This window comes from Arachis stenosperma, chromosome 3, assembly GCF_014773155.1.
Source record: "Arachis stenosperma cultivar V10309 chromosome 3, arast.V10309.gnm1.PFL2, whole genome shotgun sequence".
Classification (NCBI taxonomy): Eukaryota; Viridiplantae; Streptophyta; class Magnoliopsida; order Fabales; family Fabaceae; genus Arachis; species Arachis stenosperma.
In genome coordinates, this window is record NC_080379.1 from 2540755 (window position 1) to 2559324 (window position 18570).

Genomic DNA, 18570 nt, shown 5'->3' on the forward strand with positions numbered 1-18570 from the left:
TTTTGGAATAGAAAATTGGTTGACTAATTTATCTTGAATCATATATGAAGTGAGATAACAGTTATAACGATGACTTTTGATATAAAATTAAATACAAAAGTATAAAAATAACTATAAAAAAACTAATAATGAAAATCAAATAATCAAATCCAAGTAGTCTAAATAATAAAACATACAGACGCGTAAGTGTGTGTTTTTTAATTATGAGGAGAAAATGGAAGGTTTTGAAGAGGGGGAGGGAAAATGAAGTAAAGGATTGAGATTTTAAAATTTTGGTTAGTGTATATTTTTTATTTTTGAAGTTTGATTTTATTTTATTTTAATTTAATTTTAAAATTTTTTATTTGTATTAAATATATTTTGATAATTAATTTTTTAAAAAATTTAAAACTAATTTAGTAATAATTTTATAAAAATAAATTTCAATACAACTAAATCAGACATAATTATTATGTATTATTACTATATTAGTCTTAAATTTTTTAAAAATTTGGTTGTTAGTACTTAGTATATATTTGATGTAAATAAAAAACTTCAAAAATAAAATTAAAACAAAATAAAATTTAGAGATATTTTTAAAATAATTAACAAATTTCAAGAATAAAAAATATATTTGATTTTAAAATTTTTATTTACGAGTTCAATATAAATAGAAAAAATATGTTTTGGAAGATTATTATATGTATTTACAATTTTATTCTTTATTAAAGCTAAGTATCTTTCATAAAAAAAAGTAATTGGTGATAAAATAATTAATTAAAAAAGGAAATTTAAATTTAAATCTCGTAAATTTTGTTATTTAGAAAGAAATAAAAATGAAGAATTTAAAAGGTTTAATTTTAGAAAATTAAAAAACTTCTAAAACTCTCGCTTTTTTGAATAATGTTCGTGAACGTGGTTTAACCTTCCAAAGTCTTCTCCAAAAGCCTTCAAAATAAGATTAATGAACACATCTTAAATGAAGAAAGCACTTTCAAGTAGTGTTCAAATTCAAATTGAGTGAGTTAAATTTAACATTCAATTCTACAATGTAATTATATATAATTCGTGTCTAGATATATTAAATTACCATTGAACTTAAAAAGTGAAACTAGTGTGAAAGAGAAAATTATGATGACGAGAAAAAGATCAATAAATATATTGAGAAGTTATATATATTTTAATTATTTTCTTGTATCATTTAATTTAACAGCTATATACACAGAATAGTAAAATGTTCTTTTCACAACAAATGTTAGTTTATTTAATTTAATAGACATTGACCTGTTTAAAAAATGTTTTATTTGTGATTTATTATTTTCACTTAATTACTTGCATAGCACGACCGCTATTGACATCAGTTATTTTATATATAGTGTCATATTTGTTGTCATTTTAATTATAATTGTATTTTATCATAACCAATGTTTTTTATTTAAAATTTCATATGACTTGATTATGTATGATCTCTTATATATTATATATTATTTGACCAATAAAATTAAATTAGATAAAAAGGTATCATAAATAAAATAAAATAAAATAAAATATATGGTAAAAGAATAAGACTAAACATATATCTAGAAAGAAGATTGATTTCGATTTCGAATCATGAAATTAAATTTAGATTTTAATATTTGAAATCTGAAAAAAAAAATTGAAAATAATGTTACATTTTCTCCATTTATATCAGAAGTAGTTAGAATACTATTAATATAATATGAATATTGTTCGGTACTCGGATATCGAATGGGTCATATTCGGAGGTGATGAATGTGGGAGTAACTGAAAAATGGATTTTGGTGAGGGATTCCTCGATCCTAATATTTTGAAGGTACCTGAAATTGGGAGGTCGATCTCGAGAAGATCTTTTAGACTGATCGAGGTTGTCGTGCCCAACTTGTTGGGATGGGAGGCGCTGCTGGTCCTCGTCACCGGAGGAGGGTGGTACTTGCAAGAGACTTCGATACTTAAGTTAGCACGGATTTTAGGCAGATTTTTTATAGAATTGGAGTATGAGTTATACATGGATGTTCCAGTGTATTTATAGTAGTGCTTGATGACTTTTTCTTGAGATAAGTTTGTTATTTTATCTTATCTTTTGTGGCTGAGATCATCATCTTTTGGCCAGCCGCCTTCTAATGGGCGGTGGCTCTTCTCTTTGGGCCTCATTGGGCCTTTCTTGGGTCTCCTGTGGTGGTTCGTCCGACCTCTTTGTAAAGAGGTCGATAGTCGACTAGATCAGCAAGAGGTCGGTCAGTTTGTTTTAGTCCAACCCGGACCCTACAGTCCGGTTCGGGGTATGAATAGTGCCACTGTTTAAGCTTCGATCTTCCTCTGAGGCCGTGCTTCCAATGCTTCGATCTATTTTTTTTGGGTAGTCGTGCTCAAGCATCTATTCGGTTGCGTCTGGCCTGCTCCTCCTCGTGCAAGTTCTTTGCGTCTTTAATGCTTTCAAAACGTGAGGTGTTTCCGCCTTCGCTTCGTTAATTTCAGCATTGCTCTCGAGAATGTCAGTTCCTTGGGAGTATGCGAGTGTTTTAAAGCTTATTGATTGGCCTTTTATTTCATTTTGCATTTCTTTTCCCTCTTTAAGTTTTGTTTGAAACCAAAGGAGGGGTTTTTACTCTTTCAGCTTCCTTTTTTCTTTTGCTTCTTACTTTTCTTACGTTTAAACCCTTTTTTTTCATCTGGTTCCTACGACTTTGCCCCAAGCTTCCTTCTTCTCTGGAGCTCTTGAGAGGTGCTCGTGGATCGTTGGTGCGTTTGCTGTGCATCCGTTGCTCTTTTCTTTATTGCAGGTTAGTATTTCTGTATATATCTTTCGTGCTTTTCTGGTTTGTTGATAGTTGCGATTTTCCTTTATGTTGGCTTATGGCGATTATTGCAAGCTTTGTTTCTTTGCCAAAAGTTGAGATATTTTTATCTTTGTCGCTTGTTTGCGGAAATGTAGACGCTTGGGTTTTTGGTTTTGTGTTCGCGTTTTTTCCTTTTGGTAAAGGGGCTAGGGTTTCGATTCCTCGTGTTCTTCCTTTTCTGTATCTGCATTGTTGCCTCCAAAGGACGTTCCTGGGTCTTGGTGATGACTTTCTTTGTTTCTTGTGAACCCTGGGGCGCCCTTTGATGCGTGAGCATCTTTTCTATCTTTTCCTAGTGAATTTGCACTTAAATTGTTGAGTTTAATAAAAAAATTAATTATCTTTTAGCCAATATGGATGCTACTTTGAGTCTTTTACAATTTTATTTATTTTAGGTAGCATTTGACGGAATTTGACGGAGTTTTTGCAGCACAAGAATCAAAGGAGATGGCTGCGAGGAACGACGCGCACGCGTGCCTAACGCGTGCGCGTGATTTGGAGGTATCCATGGCGACGCGTGCATGTGACTGACGCGTACGCGTGATTTGAAGATCTGCTCAGCGACTTATCCGCGTGACCGACGCGTCCGCATGACTTGCGAAGAAGACCAGTGACGCGTCCGCGTGACTAACGCGTACGCGTGACATGCGCCACGTGCAGAAAAACGCAGAAAAACGCTGGGGGCAATTTCTGGGCTGTTTTGACCCAGTTTCCAGCCCAGAAAATACAGATTAGAAGCTGCATAATGGACAATCAAGTGGTCCCCACCCATCAGTTGAAGACTTGTTAATTGATTCGAATTTAAATTCAAATCTTATTTTTAGGAAAAGATATTATTTTTAATTTTAGATAATTTGATTTTAAATTTATTAGGATTAGTTATAAATAGGAATTGAGATGCCATCAGATAAAAAAACATATTACATTTTACCAGAATCCTTGTTTTCTTCTCTGAACCATGAGCAACTAATCCTCCATTGTTAAGGTTAGAAGCTCTGTCTATTTGTATGGATTGATTCGTTTGATCTTTCTAATTTAATCCATGTTTTGATTTATATTTCAATAATTGTTTTTCGCTCTTTATTTTATGAATTTGGGTGGAACGGAAGTATGACCCATGTTCTACATGAGTTTTTGTAAAACTTGGAAAAGCTCTTTACTTGAACAACAGCTTGAAAACATATTATCCTAAATTTCTAATTGTTTGTATTTAACGGGATACGTGACATATAATCCCCTTATTTTTGGATAATTAGGATTTTTGTGGCATATAAACTGAAATTTGAACTTCACTTTTTAATTGGAATTAATTGACCAAGGAATTGGCAGTTAATGAATTTTAGAGGAGATTAAGAAGGTCTAAGGAATTAGGGTCTAGTCACATATAGTTTGCCATGAATTAAATCATACATAATTAAAATAGTTAGTAAGAAAAGTTAATCCGGAAAAATAGATAACTCTGAAGCCTTAACTGTTTTCTCCATATTTTATTCCCAATTTATTTATTTGTCTATCCTTTTGATATTCTGAGTTCGAATTTAAACCTTTTGAATATCTCAAAGCCCTTTTCTGCTTGTCTAACTAAGCCAATCAATCAATCATTGTTGCTTGATCCATCAATCCTCATGGAATCGACCCTTACTCAAGTAAGGTATTACTTGGTACGATCCGATGCACTTGCCGGTTAGTTTGTGGTTGTAAAATACTGCACCACCCTTTCATTTGCTTTGTGTTTGTTTTGCTTTTTTTATTCTGCCCAAGTTGTTTTGGTGGTGACACTTCTTATAGTTTTCTTGTTGTAGGTGTAGTTTCTTATGTCTTATCGTAAGAATATTGTCGAGATGAGAACAAAGGTCACCGCTGGTATGGCTGACTGGTTAGATTCCATAGTCTTAATGTGTGTTACCGTAGCTAACCCGGAGTATTGTGAGAAACTTAGGAGATTTCATAGGATTTGTGGGAGTAGGGAGGATGAGAAGAGCTATGAGCTGGTATCGCCCGACCCTGAGAAAAGGGTTAGTTTCTCTCCCTTAAGTCGGGCAGAGCGTCCTTTCTTTTATGCCTATGACTATTTCTTTACCCAACTAGGTATTACCTTTCCTTTTACTGCATTCGAAACCAAAATTCTGTGGAACTGTAATGTGACCCCTTCGCAGCTTCACCCAAACTCTTGGGCTTTTATGAAGATTTTTCAGTTGCTGTGTCAAGAGTTGGGTGTCCGACCTTTCCTTTCCCTATTCCTTTATTTGTTTGTGATGACTAAACCGGGAGCAGTCAAGAAGAAGGCTTCTTGGATTTTCTTCCGGGCTACCCAGCGGAAGAAGGTTTTCTCCATGTTTGATGATTCTTTCCGAGATTTTAAGAACTTTTATTTCAAAGTCTAGGCTGTTGAGGGTGTTCGCCCCTTCTTTTTGGATGAGAATGATGAGTCGATCTTTTCCCTGTGGTGGCAAAAAGATGTTGTAGTCCTTAAGTATCCGTGGGAGAGTCTAGATGAGGTAGAGAGGGCCTTTGTATGTGTCTTGGAGGAACACTGGGAAGAGCCTCCTCATTTGGATATGAAGAAGTTTTTAGGGGATCCAACTCTCCTCCGATCCGAACTAGGTAGTGTCCGACTTCTTTACAAGGAGGTCTTTCTTGATTATTTCGTTTATACATATTTTTTACATCCCTCCATGGTATAACTGTTTCTATGGTTCTCTTTCCTTCTATTTCAGAGATGGTGGCCAATTTTGATTTGATAAAGTTTTTTAGAAAGACCAAGAAAACAGTAGCTGCCCAAAATATTCAAAACAAAACGTCGGGAGAGGGTTCTAGCCAGGTTCCTCCAAAAAAGTCAGAGTCCGGCCCTTAGGGTCCAACGAAGGTCATCCGGACCCCTCAAGTTTGGACGGTTCCTACCGAGTCTTCCTTCGCAACTTCTGGTGCTGCTTCCTCCCATACTTCATCTGGTCCTCCTCCCAAGAAGTTGAGGACCGCTGAGACTTATAATTTAGATGATAAAGAATTTGATGGTGTGGCTTTCGCTTTAGAACTTATTGCTCTTTTTGGCAAGGTTTCTACTAATGACGTGTCAATCCTTCACTACCTTGACTTTATATCAAGCAATAGTATCCGGATGGCTAATCTCAATGTCGCTTTGTCTCGTGTTGTTAAAAAGTCTCCTGTCCGTGCTACTAAGATTTTTCTTGGGGAGGCCAAGGCGGATTATGATAGGGTGAAGGGTCTGAAGGATGAGTTGGAGGCCAAGAACGTTGGGTTGGAGCTTGTTGTAGAGAGGGAGAAGGTTCGGACTACTGCTGCGGAGGCGGCTGCTAATCTGGACAAGTTGAGGATGAGATGGGACTACCTGCAAAGACTCCAATGTTCAAGTTAGTGTCCGTTATAAGAGGCTGCAATTAGGATTAGGGTTAGGTGACGTATCTTGGAGGAGAGATAGAGTCCTCCCCTTATATAGCTTGTACTGAAATGAGTCCTACGCAGACAGACCTTCTTCCTTAAAAATTTTCTTTTCAATTGTCCAGAATCGCGCTTAAGGGATTGACATACGAGTCACGTCCTGGTCCAGATTCGATAATCCGTCGTATGAATGATTTTAATTGCCAAAAATATATATCTATATATGAATGTTGGTATTTGAAAACACGCCTTTTGTGTTTAATTGATCGATGGAAGGAGAATTTTTTAGTGTCCATAAAAGTTGTTCATAATTTGAATAAAAATTAAAAAAAATAAAGTGAAAATTTTTATTTTATTTTTAAATTTTGAGTAAAATTTAAATATTATAAAAAATATCTTGATAAAAGTATAAAATTTTTATAATATATATTTATAACGAACAACTCTTAATTATCAGACTTAAATCACTAAAATCATACATTATTATTTTATATATCGAGCTTATCATATATACTAATAGTGAGCTATATATAAAGGGAACCACTTAAATAAAGATGTCAAAAATGTCTTTTTTTTTAAATTAAAATTTAATACATATAATCAATTAAATTATATTATTTTTATTAAAATTAGATCGGATAAATCAGTATAACAAAAAAATTAATAAATTAAATTTTGAACTGGTATAAATTAATATTTTTTATAAAAAATTACTACAATATTCTTATTATAAAATATAATATATATATATTAATTTTGAAAACTTTAAATTCTAACTCTATAACGACAGAATAGAAAATGACTAGACTTTATGATTCTCAAAATTAATATATATAATAAGAGTATTTTAGTCATTTTATATAATAGGGATATTATAGTCATTTAAAAAATAATATTAATTTAGATCGATTCAAAATTTGATTCACTATTTTTTGATCAAATTAATTTATCTTACCTAATTTTGACAAAAATAATATAATTTAAATAATTATATATATTAAATTTTAATTATTAAAAAATATCTTAAAAAAAAAAGACGTTTTATGTGTCTTTATAAGAGCATCCCCAATATATAAAATCTGCTAATAATACATGATGATATAAAACATTTAAAGTAGAGCATTTTATTACTTCATAGACATTAGATTTATAAAAATATTAGACCTAAATATTCAACCAATTTTTTACAAATTAAAATTTGACAATTGATAAAAGTCCACTACTGTAAAATTCAAACAAATAATCGTTATTATTTATGTATAAAAACTACATTGATCATACTATAATATTATTTAATTGTAGCGTGACTAATGTTAATAAGACGCAATAGGGATAATCATATATAGAATTGATTAATTAAATTTCAATGGTATCGATGATCATTCATTATTTGCAAGTGGCAATGCCCTCCTAAGCCACCTTCTCCACAATCCATTTGCTTGCATGACCCACCTACTCTCTTTCAATATTTTGTCTTTCTTATTTTATATATACATACATTTCAATATTATTATTTTTTTATTATTTTATTTTAGCTTGTCCTTTCATTAACAGCTGCACAAACAAATTGCTCATATTTTATTACTAAGAGTAATGAAATTCAAATAGGACTTCTTTATTTACACACATAACAACATACTTTATGGCCTAATCATACAAATCACAGTCTATATATTAGAGATTTAGTTTGATTATAATCAAATTAACTTGTTACGAACTAAATTATTACTGTTAGTGCGTGTATAACTTTTATGGAATAAATATCTTTATTGTATATTATTAATTTATTATATCAACAAAAGTAGTTATATGAAGGAAAATTGTTCATTACTATAAAAATCTTATTATTATTATTAGAAATAAGTCATTGGATAGTAGTGTAAAAGTTTAATTTAATTATAATTTTACTTCTTAATATTTAATAAAGTAAATGTTAAACATTTAAACAAGTGATATTTTAATGGTTGAAACCCAGAAAATAAGCTTTCATTTAGAATAAACAAATAAACAAGTTGCACTTTTAAAGAATAATTTTGTGTCCTGATGAAAAAAGAATACTTTTTGGAGCACAATTGTAATTTTTTTTTTTAATCTTTGAAAAATATAACGTATCTAGAAGAAACATTATGAACTAATGTATTGACTGGGCTTCTTGATGAAAGGATCAGTAATAATTATATTAATCTAGCTTTTGATCCTTAAAATTGACTTAGGTATAATATTATTATAAGCAATTAGAAATGGTTCCACTTGAGAGAATTTCAGAGTATACTTCAACCATTGATATTTATTTATTTATAATTAAGCTTAGTTAGTGCGATGTCTCTTATTACCTCGTGGACCATTTGGTTTTTGCCCACAACAATTTGGTACTCATCACCTTAATGCTTTCCACTTCAGCCATTATGTCCATATGTATTCTTGATTAATATTTTCTTTATGAAAATTTATTTACATTATTATCTACCTTCTGATTGCAATGCAAACTATACAGATGCAATTATATATTACAATGTTTTTTTTTTTAATTGTTAAAACTTAAAAGTATAACCATTATTTAGATAATGAATATGACTAAACTGCTATGAACTTCTAAATTATCAAAAACTAAAGTAAAATTCATTACAATAGTCTTCTCCAATCAATAACTAGTAGACATAAAAAAAGAAAAAGAAAAAATATAGATAGATAATGAGAATACTAAATAATATGAACAATAAATACGTCGGATGTTTAATTTAATAGGTATAAAGATGATTATGTTCATTACTTTTAATTGGATGATTATTTATTTTGATTCAGTTTATTCATACCCAGTTAATAATGGATAGATGTTAATTAGGTGTGCGAATGGTTATGCTAATGTTAAGATTTAGAAAATAATTTAAGAGGGGAGTGTTTTTTTATTTTATCGGGCCAATTCTAAAATCCATTGTTCATATTACTCACAAAAATTATTTTCTATCTAACAAAATCCTAAAAAAATTCATCCTCTATATATTTTTCCCAATCTAAAATGATCAATTTCAAATAAATCAACAGTCATTCTTTCACATAATAAAAGGTTTCATCAAAACAAAACAACAATTTATATTTTTAAATAAATTATTTTCTTTTGCTGATATTCAAGACATGAAAAATATTTCATTTAAAAAAAATAGTATATAAAAGTAGGACTAATAATGGGATTAAATACCATTGTGAACATTTTTGGAGTCGGTTATACGTAAAAAAGTTCTAGAATTTTTCTTTTTATTATATTAATAAAAAATAACTTGAAACTTATATATAGCTAGCTAGTTCAATTTTGTGAACACCCAAAGCTGATTGGGAAACCTTATATATATATGTTCTGATCCTTTCTCAAGTTAGATTTGTTAGACCGGCAAATGGAATGTCTCTTTCAAAGTCAAGGAAACTGTACATATATATAATATATATGAATATGATGATCTCAATGAGAGGATTATTAAGAAAGAATTGCTAATAATCCATGAGCATCATGATGAGTGTGGAAATAGAATTGAATTAAGAAGGGAGGTAATAAGAAGATGTGAATGATGATATTTTTATTGTATGTAGTGGCAGCCATTGAGCAAACACAATCCATTAGATTTGACCTTAGTAATAATAAGCTAAGAAGAATATATATATATTTAATATTTATATGGTCACATTAGTCAAGTTATTATTAGCCGTGAGCAATGAACATGCAACATATATAGATAATGTCTTGAAAACACTTAAACGCGTTTTTGTCGCAAAATTTGATTGTATGGTGTTATGAATTATCATTCACAACTTTGACAATTCGTGTATGTGTGTGTGGATGTGTGAATGTGACTTCATTTCATTCCATTGTTTCCCATGCTTGCTTATGCGTCCTCTCAAATCAGGGAGCACACGCAACTTCTTTTTTTCACGGTCGAGTAGGTCAATGATTAATTTGTTGGTCAATAAATTGTTGTATGTATAATGTGAGATTTAAACTTTTAAAATTTATTCAAACGAATCAGTAAACTAATTACTAAATTAACTCAAGTTAGTTTAACACAAAATAGTTTGTTAAATATTATAATAGATGCCAATATTTTTTTAAGCCAAAAAATCTAAATTCATATAACTATTAACTCTATGATGTAATTGGCTATAAATTTTCACTATATTAGGTTTACATGCTTATCTATGTGCTTACTAGTAATGTATTGATTTAAATGCATTTTGGCTCGTCTTGTCAACTTACTACTAATGAATTATTGTTATGATTTGTGTTAGTTCTTATTTCTTATTTGCCAAAGATAATAGTAATTTTTCCCCTTTTTCTTTCATAATCAGATACATGACCTCCAATACTAACCTAAGGTTTGCTGAAATACTGAAATTAAATCCCACCCTGTTCCAATTGTGAACATTTCTAAGGATAAAAGCAATGGGTTTTTCAGGCCTATCCAACCATGGACTCTTTCTTACTTTGGCCTTTTTTTTTGGACATGCTTACTTTGGTCTAAAACAATGTTATGGACTTTGTTAATATCATGATGGGCCGGGCCTGATTTTCCATTTAGATCCATAGAACCTGGCCCATTATCAACTTAGACTTCTTTGTTAATATAAGATGATGATGTTAAATGCTTCGGTTATTATAACTTCACACTCAATTATTGTTTTGTATAAGTCCTTAAAAATGATATAACAAGTGACTTAACAAAACCTTGTATACTCTTACATTTATATGTGTGCAAGGACTAAGGAGTTTCTTTAACTCAGTATTTTCTTGAATATATATTCCAACTTTTTTTTAAAACGTTAAATTGCTTTAATATTTGTACTAATATTAGCAACAAAAAAAAGCAAAAATAATGTTGTACCGTTTTTTTTTAATGAGTGAGACGAAATATGATTACTTCATTCTGCATGTTTCTATTTCCCCTCAAGAAAATAGACCAATTGGAATAAAAGTGATTAAATTTATGTTAGAAAAATGTGAATTTGGTGTTAGTGCACTCATATTTTATTTTATAGAGACAGTGATAAGAATGATATTTATATATCAGTAGTTATATAATATGTGTGACTTGCTTTTACAATAGAAAGTTGAATGGGTAGATGTAAGTCAAAGAGTAAGAGACAATGACAACATAACATTGAGATATAACAAACTCCATTTTCTCTTGCTACCTTCTTCTGTTTCTCAAGCCTAAGAGGTTAGAATTCCCTTTAACCTTTTTTGTTCTCTTTTTACTCTTGTGCTTCTGCATTCAGTTCTATCAGGGAAACAAAAAATTCGAAGTTGGAGGTAGGTGTTTCAAACCAGTTATGTTTAGAGATCAATTCTTATTTGAATTTTTTGCTATATATGTCAGTTTCATATGTCTTGAAGTGTTATGATTCTGGTTTCAGTTTTTAGCAAGTTGGATGAAACTACAGCTTGTAATTAAAATCTAACAGCATGTTCTGTTTATCTGATATAGTATAGGTTCTGCCTCTGTTCATAAATTATAAGTACAGTTGTGTAAAATTTCCTTCTTTTTCCATTGTAGACAACTTTTTGTCTAAACATTATGATATTTGTTACATATGAATTTTAATATAATAACAGTATGTACTTAATTACTCTTTAATCCATGTTAATATTTGCAGAGTGGCAATAAGGCCTTTTTGTTTCTTATTTTTTTCTTTATGTGATTGATCAGGATTCCGCAGAACAAGGCCTAGTGGAAGAAATTGATTAGAAATTTGTCACTCAAAATGTGAAATTTAAAACTATTATCATAAGATAATATGGGAAAGAAGCACTCTCTTTCTTGCATGAAGACATCAGCTACTGTTGAATTCCATCAGGAGAATAATGATGGAGGACCAGGATGCATGTGGGGCATGCTTCATATTCTTGATTACCATCATTGGCTTAATATCAGAAATGTGTTCCCCCTTAAAAAGCACCATTACCCTTCAAGACTTGCCACATGTAAGAAATTTCACATCATTTTATTATTTTCTCTACTTTTGCTTCAATCATTTTGCTTTGCTGCATAATCAGCACTTTTTTAAACTTGAATGGAATCATTATTAGTAATTCTAAACAGTAATAGGTACCTCTTCATATTGTAGAATCTATATGCATACATCTATAACCATTTTTATTGATCTCTAGTTAATACAATTTTAAATAATCTTTCTAAAATGAGATATTAAGCACTAGAAAGTAGAAACCTAATTTGGCATAATAGCTTGCTTGTTTGAAACTCTTTCAGATAAGAGAATAAACATTTTGCATAGCCATTGGGGAGACCAACAAATTGGAGATGAAGAAACAGAACCCCTCTTGGTAAGTTTCAACCTTTAAGCTTCTATTTTAAGGTATTGGCTACCAAATGTTATGTACATAGTTATTGCAACTAAAATTTAATATATATAGCAGGCTAGGCAACATGAACAAAAGTGTAGTGCTAAAGGCAAAAGTTCTTCCAAGAGCAGAAATAAAAGATCACAAACTGAAAACTCCAAAGGCTGGATCATTAGCTTCCATGGTGAATCCAAAAATTTAGGTTCATCACATAAATTTGTGCAAAGTAAAGCACATGATACCAAAGAAGGTGTCCTTGATCAAAATCTTATGGAAGCAAATAAGCTTAACAGAGATACTCCTGTTAATTCTAAGAGGCATTCTGATTCTTTGGAGGTACTTGGAGTGGAGAAGGATTTGATATTAAAATATTTACATGATCTTCATGTTGGTGGGGAAAATCTTCAACTTCAATTGGCTTTCAATAACAAAGCAAGTTTGAAAAAATCAGGTTCAGTTCAACAGACATCACAGATGAGAAGCATTATTAGTCCTACCACCTTTGAACACAAGCAAAGCGAAATTTGGCCTTTCGACAAGAAGAACAAGTTGGTTCATAGTACTCAAGCATTAAAGACCTTTGCATCCATTAAACAAAAACAAAGATTTTCTTCCTCTTCAAGCAATCCTCAAGGTTTGAATCACAAAGGGTGGAACCAATTAGTTCTTCATCGTTTCAAGGTTATTAAACAGAAGATTAAACATGCTCTTATGGAATTCAAGAAAAGTAGCTACCAAACTTCTGTTGAAGCTATCCACCACCATAGAGCTTCATCTGAATATGGCATCACCAATACTGAGAATGGAATCTCAGATGAGAATAAATATTTTTGTTTTGATTCCAGCAGACACAAATTTTGTGGCTGCAAGCGAATAGAATCCTCTCTTAATGAGTCTCTTGATAGATACACTCAGTTGTTTGAGCAAAGCTTTGGCAAAGATATCAAGTGTCATGGATCAATGTCTAAAAGCTTAAAATTGCCAAATGAGGATAAGGATAATAGCATGAGTTTGTGTCAGTGTCCTCCTAAGGATTCTAGAAGGAAATTATCCCTGCCTAATCTTGATTCTTTCAACTTCTTGATTCTACACGAGGAACTTTCTGTTGCAAATGATATCCATGTTCAGAGAAAACCAGTGAGACTTCCTTTAAACAAGAACATTTCACTTGATCACATTACAGAAACCGAAATGGAGGAAGCAATGCATATCAGTGGCAACGATGCGAATGCTGCTCCTTTATCTGATAAAACCAGGGAGACAAACGATGGGGAACTCGAAGATGATGTATCATCGGATACACATGAGCTAGCTTTAGAAGATGGAAGTTTTCTCCAAGAACAATTACAAGTGCAAATAAGTATGGCCAAGGAGGCAATAGCAACACTTGAAGCCAGTGTTGTAGAAGGTAAGATATCTGTGATTATATGCATTAGATAATTAGATTAGTGTAGTACTATTTGATTTGCATGCTATCAAGAAAAAAGAAGATTTTGATACATTTCAATATATAATCCAATTTTGCTATTGCCAAATGATAGCAGGTAGAGAACTAAATACAAGGAGCTCTAGCATGAATGAATTGGAGATTGAATTACCAAATAACACAAATGCAATAGCAGAAAGCAGAGGAATTAAATCAGATAATGAAGACATTGATTCCAATTTCAAATATGTGAAACATGTTCTTGAGTATCTAGGCCTCATGGGAAATGAGGAGAACATTGTTCAACTAATTAATCCACCCTTGCTCATGGATTTTGATACATCTAGGTTCCATGAAATTGAATCCAATGGAGAAGATAGTGTCAGATCCAACCATCATCATCATCACCTCCTTCTTTCTAACATAGTAAAAGAGGTGCTGCTCCAAATATATGAGACATCATCATCAACTAACTTCACAATAATGCATAAGGGGCAACAACATCTTCTTAATGAAGTATGGATTAGAGTTAATTTATACCTGAGATTGAGGCCAGAGTTTGATCAGACATTAGATGATGTTGTTGGTGGAGATTTGGCCAAAAACAATGGCTGGATGATCCTCAAGCATGAAGAGGAATGTGCAGCACTTGAACTAGAAGAGAATATTTTCAAAGATTTAGTAGATGAAATAATCTTCACATGAAAAATTTTCAAGAGAAAGAGTGGATGCACTACTTATTTCAAAATGCCTGCTTGGTTCTTAATTTCTTCAAGTGTTATAGGATTCTGTGAGTTCGTGTAAATAGTGTAGATGTTATGTAAGGGTTTGACAATGGAGTTTTATTTATTGTGGCTTGATTTTCATGTAACTTACATGTGAGTGTATATTAATACCAGTGTACATGTTGCTTCAATCTTAATTTCTCCAACTTTAATTCACTAACACTGCCATAATAATATTAATAAAGAAAATAATTTGAGCTAAATTTTATTATATACTATTTACTCACTCACACACACAAAAATTATTATCATACTACTACAATTAATGTATATAAATATACATAAATATATAATAATTAACTTTTTATTATACATAAAATATTTTTCTTTTACAAAATTAACCTCAAACTTTATTTAAGTTTAACTTTTCTATACGTACTAACTTTCAGTTACATATTTAATAAATTAATTTTGTTGGATTTAAATTTATTTAATTTGAGAATTTAATCCTATAAAGTACGAATATTTTGCTGAATTATCGTGTCTGTGTGTCGGACACATTTTAGACACGACATATTCACTGATACTTGACTGACATACGTGTTTGCTGTCGTGTCTTAATAAAAAAATATAAAAATTTTCGCTTTGAACATATCTAAATACCATCACGTGTCAGTGTGTCAAGTCTTATTCTAAATGTATATTCTTGAAATATTTAGATATAGTATATATTATTATTTATTAAAACAAAAAAATATTTTAAATACTTGACATAATTAAAATAGATATTAAAAATAAATTAAAAAAATAAATCTTAAAATATTATTAAAATTTATCTAAAAAATACTTTATATTTTAGCGTGTTCTATGTCATGTAGTATCTTGTGTCCATTGTCCGTCAATCATAGATTAATAAATTGATTGGTTTTTGGTCTTGGCCCATTCCCGATGTGTAGATATTCAGCGTTAAGCCCACTAATACCCATTTCTGTTTAGGGTTTCAGTTTCTTCTCCAAACTCTCCGGTTGCCTTCACTGCCTCTCTCTCGGTCCAGAGATTCCGTCTCTACAGGTTTTTTTTTTTATTAGTATTTTATTTTAATTAACGAGATTGAAGTGGATGTACTATAATTGCTTGAGGTGTGTGATTTATTTGATTAATGTGAATGAAGAACACTAGGTTGAATTGAATCATGGATAAGAGCATGTTAGCTGGTTTGGAATCACTTCCAGAAGCTGATCAGCAAAGAATGGCGTCCATGATGGAACAGGTTCAAATCCGTGACAGGTACCTCCTCTTCACTTTATCTGTTAACTAATTCCATGTGTTTGATTTGAGCTTCATGTTCCTAAATTCTAAGTTAGGGCAGCACAAATAGTTTCGGATCTTTGTGGTGCTCGTTGTTCTGAAGCCATAGCCAAGTTCTCCTTTAAACCAGTGTAACCACTTTTGAATGTTGCATCTGGACGTTAAGGGAACAACATTTTAATTATTTAGAATGGTTGAAATTGAATTTTAATGTATAAGTTCCTTTATATTTCTAGATTATGACATTATTTTTGTTTATTTATCTCTAAGGAGTGTAAATGATTGAATAGATGAATGGAAATTTATGTTTGTTTTCACTGTTATTTGCTTGGTGCAAGATTATTGGGGCATGATTATGATTTATATTGATTGCATTCCAGTTTGAGAATGTATAATTCATTGGTGGAGAAGTGTTTCACCGATTGTGTGGATACATTCAAGCATAAATCCCTGCAAAAACAAGAGGAAACCTGTGTTAAGAGGTGTGCTGAGAAGTTTCTGAAGCATTCTATGCGCGTTGGCATGAGATATGCTGAGCTTAACCAAGGAGCTCCAACACAAGATTGATGTCTTTCATAATCTTCCCATGCCAAACTGTTTTTCTTTTTTAATCCTTTTTTTTTTGTGTGTCATTCAGTTAGTTTACTTATAATTTTAGCCCTTGAACAAACAAACAATACTGTAGAGAAGTGAATTTTCCTGGTTGGTTTGTGTAGCCAAGAGCTGGTGTTAAATAAATTCCGAAAGATGAACTACCCAAGTGAGTTCTCTGCATGTAAAGGTTTCTATGTCTTACAAAATAGCTTAGCTTTATGTGCTTGAAAATAGGCGTAAAATGGAATGAAGCAGGAACTCTAGCTACTTGTGTTTATTGTTATAGAACGCATGCAATTTTTTTAGGTCAGACGACAGAGCATGCTAGTTCAAATTTAGAAGTGAAAAATCATCAATGAATTTCAACTTTTCTAATATCTATGTTATTTAGAGAAATTTTTTGTTTCTGCTGTAATGTATGCTAATAAAATTTTCCAGTCGGGTCAAGCATGATTCTTCTTTTTTTTTTTTGTGGGTATTGAACATGATTCATTTTTCTTTGGGCCTGAAAATGCTATTCGTATGAGGTGTTCTTTTTAGGGTCTTTGTAGATACAAGACCCTATTTTGGAATTTTATTTTATGAATGAGTTGGGGCTGCTATCAGTTGTCAATGGATATGGGCTTTGGCCTTTTCAAAGAGTTAAGTTTATCAAGCTTTAGGGAAGCTAAACCCTATTTAAATTTATATATAAACGAATAATATGTTCTATCTTAATATATTACTATTACTATTAACATTTACATGTCTAAGAAAAATACTTGAACACTGCATATTCTAGATTTGAATAATGTATAAGTTTGAATAATGGACTTTTTTCTTGAGGAAAAAGAAAAAGAAAGAAATTGTTCTGCTCTGTAGACTGCACATCGCTTTCACTTTTCCTAATACAAGTGGCAATGAATAAGGAATCTCATCCTTTAAAGTTTAAACCGACAAATTTGGTTAACCCCACTTTATTTTGTTAGTGCTCTTCCTTTTTTCTCCCAATGTAATATACTTATTAGTTTAATTTGGTTTTGGCTTAGTAGCAAGTAGCAACTAGCCCTATGCCAAATAACTTGACTTTATTGAGTAATTGATTATATCAAAGCCAATCTAAAAGATACTTGACCACTCACAATAATGAGAAGACAAAATAAATAATAATTTTCTCTTATTGTAGTTGTAGGACATCATCCGTACGCACTTGTTCAAATTCAGATTAAGGCTCAGCTCAAGTTAGTTGCTTCTGTTATACATTTTATTTAAAAACTACCTAATAATAATATTAATGATATAAGTGTGTGAAATTAGATTTTTGTGTAGGGTTTGTTTTGGAGCCAACTATGGTAGAACACGAAGCATTAGGTGACAAAGGGCAAAGCATGATATCTTTTATTTTGATTTTTTTTGAAGGCGAAGCTTCCTTCTTTATTATTTGATTTGATTGAAAAAAAAAGTACGCACATTGTACGCTCTTGATTCTATCTTATTCATCTTGATTTTATCTGTCTATTCTTCGATAAAGCATGGACCCGCTACGCCCTGTGCATTACAGCGGCAATATTGCATCAATTAATCTTGATTGGCTTTGCTGGCCAAGTGGCCATGGTGTGTGTCGGAAACGAAGGAATATTCATCACATTTAAATATCAGTAACAGCTTTATATATACTACTATATACCATACTAGTATATTAATTAATAAGTGGCTATTAATCTATCATTTCATAAATTAAATTGGGTTATCATTATTACTAGTAGAATTAGTTTTTATAATAAGAAATATTTTTAAAAAGTATACAACAAATTTTTATATTTTCATTATATATTTGTAATAATGCATAAATAAATAAAATCTACCATTTTGACTTCAGATGTTAATTTCATCATGCAAAATATATCATTCTTGTATAATTAGCAAATATTTTATAACATATAATATAGCTTTTTT

At 31.1% G+C, this 18570-nt stretch overlaps 2 protein-coding genes across 6 annotated transcripts; both read left to right on the forward strand.

Annotated features, from left to right (window-relative positions):
• The first annotated feature begins 11343 nt into the window (after positions 1-11343).
• Positions 11344-14924, forward strand: LOC130965225 (protein TRM32-like). Of its 4 annotated transcripts, none has more exons than XM_057889958.1 (5): positions 11344-11440; positions 11930-12204; positions 12491-12564; positions 12655-13990; positions 14124-14924. In XM_057889958.1, the coding sequence occupies exons 2-5, from the start codon at positions 12018-12020 to the stop codon at positions 14711-14713; spliced, it is 2187 nt and encodes a 728-aa protein (XP_057745941.1). In that variant the 5' UTR covers positions 11344-11440; positions 11930-12017; the 3' UTR covers positions 14714-14924. The 4 variants fall into 4 exon arrangements, with proteins under 4 accessions (XP_057745941.1, XP_057745944.1, XP_057745943.1 ...); XM_057889961.1 differs by having other exon boundaries at positions 14127-14924; XM_057889960.1 differs by having other exon boundaries at positions 12658-13990.
• A 706-nt stretch (positions 14925-15630) lies between these two features.
• On the forward strand, positions 15631-16841 carry LOC130969493 (mitochondrial import inner membrane translocase subunit TIM9). 2 transcript variants are annotated; one of them, XM_057895234.1, is made up of 3 exons: positions 15631-15804; positions 15905-16020; positions 16422-16841. In XM_057895234.1, the coding sequence occupies exons 2-3, from the start codon at positions 15926-15928 to the stop codon at positions 16606-16608; spliced, it is 282 nt and encodes a 93-aa protein (XP_057751217.1). In that variant the 5' UTR covers positions 15631-15804; positions 15905-15925; the 3' UTR covers positions 16609-16841. The 2 variants fall into 2 exon arrangements, with proteins under 2 accessions (XP_057751217.1, XP_057751218.1); XM_057895235.1 differs by having other exon boundaries at positions 15679-15804; positions 15913-16020.
• Positions 16842-18570: the final 1729 nt, after the last annotated feature.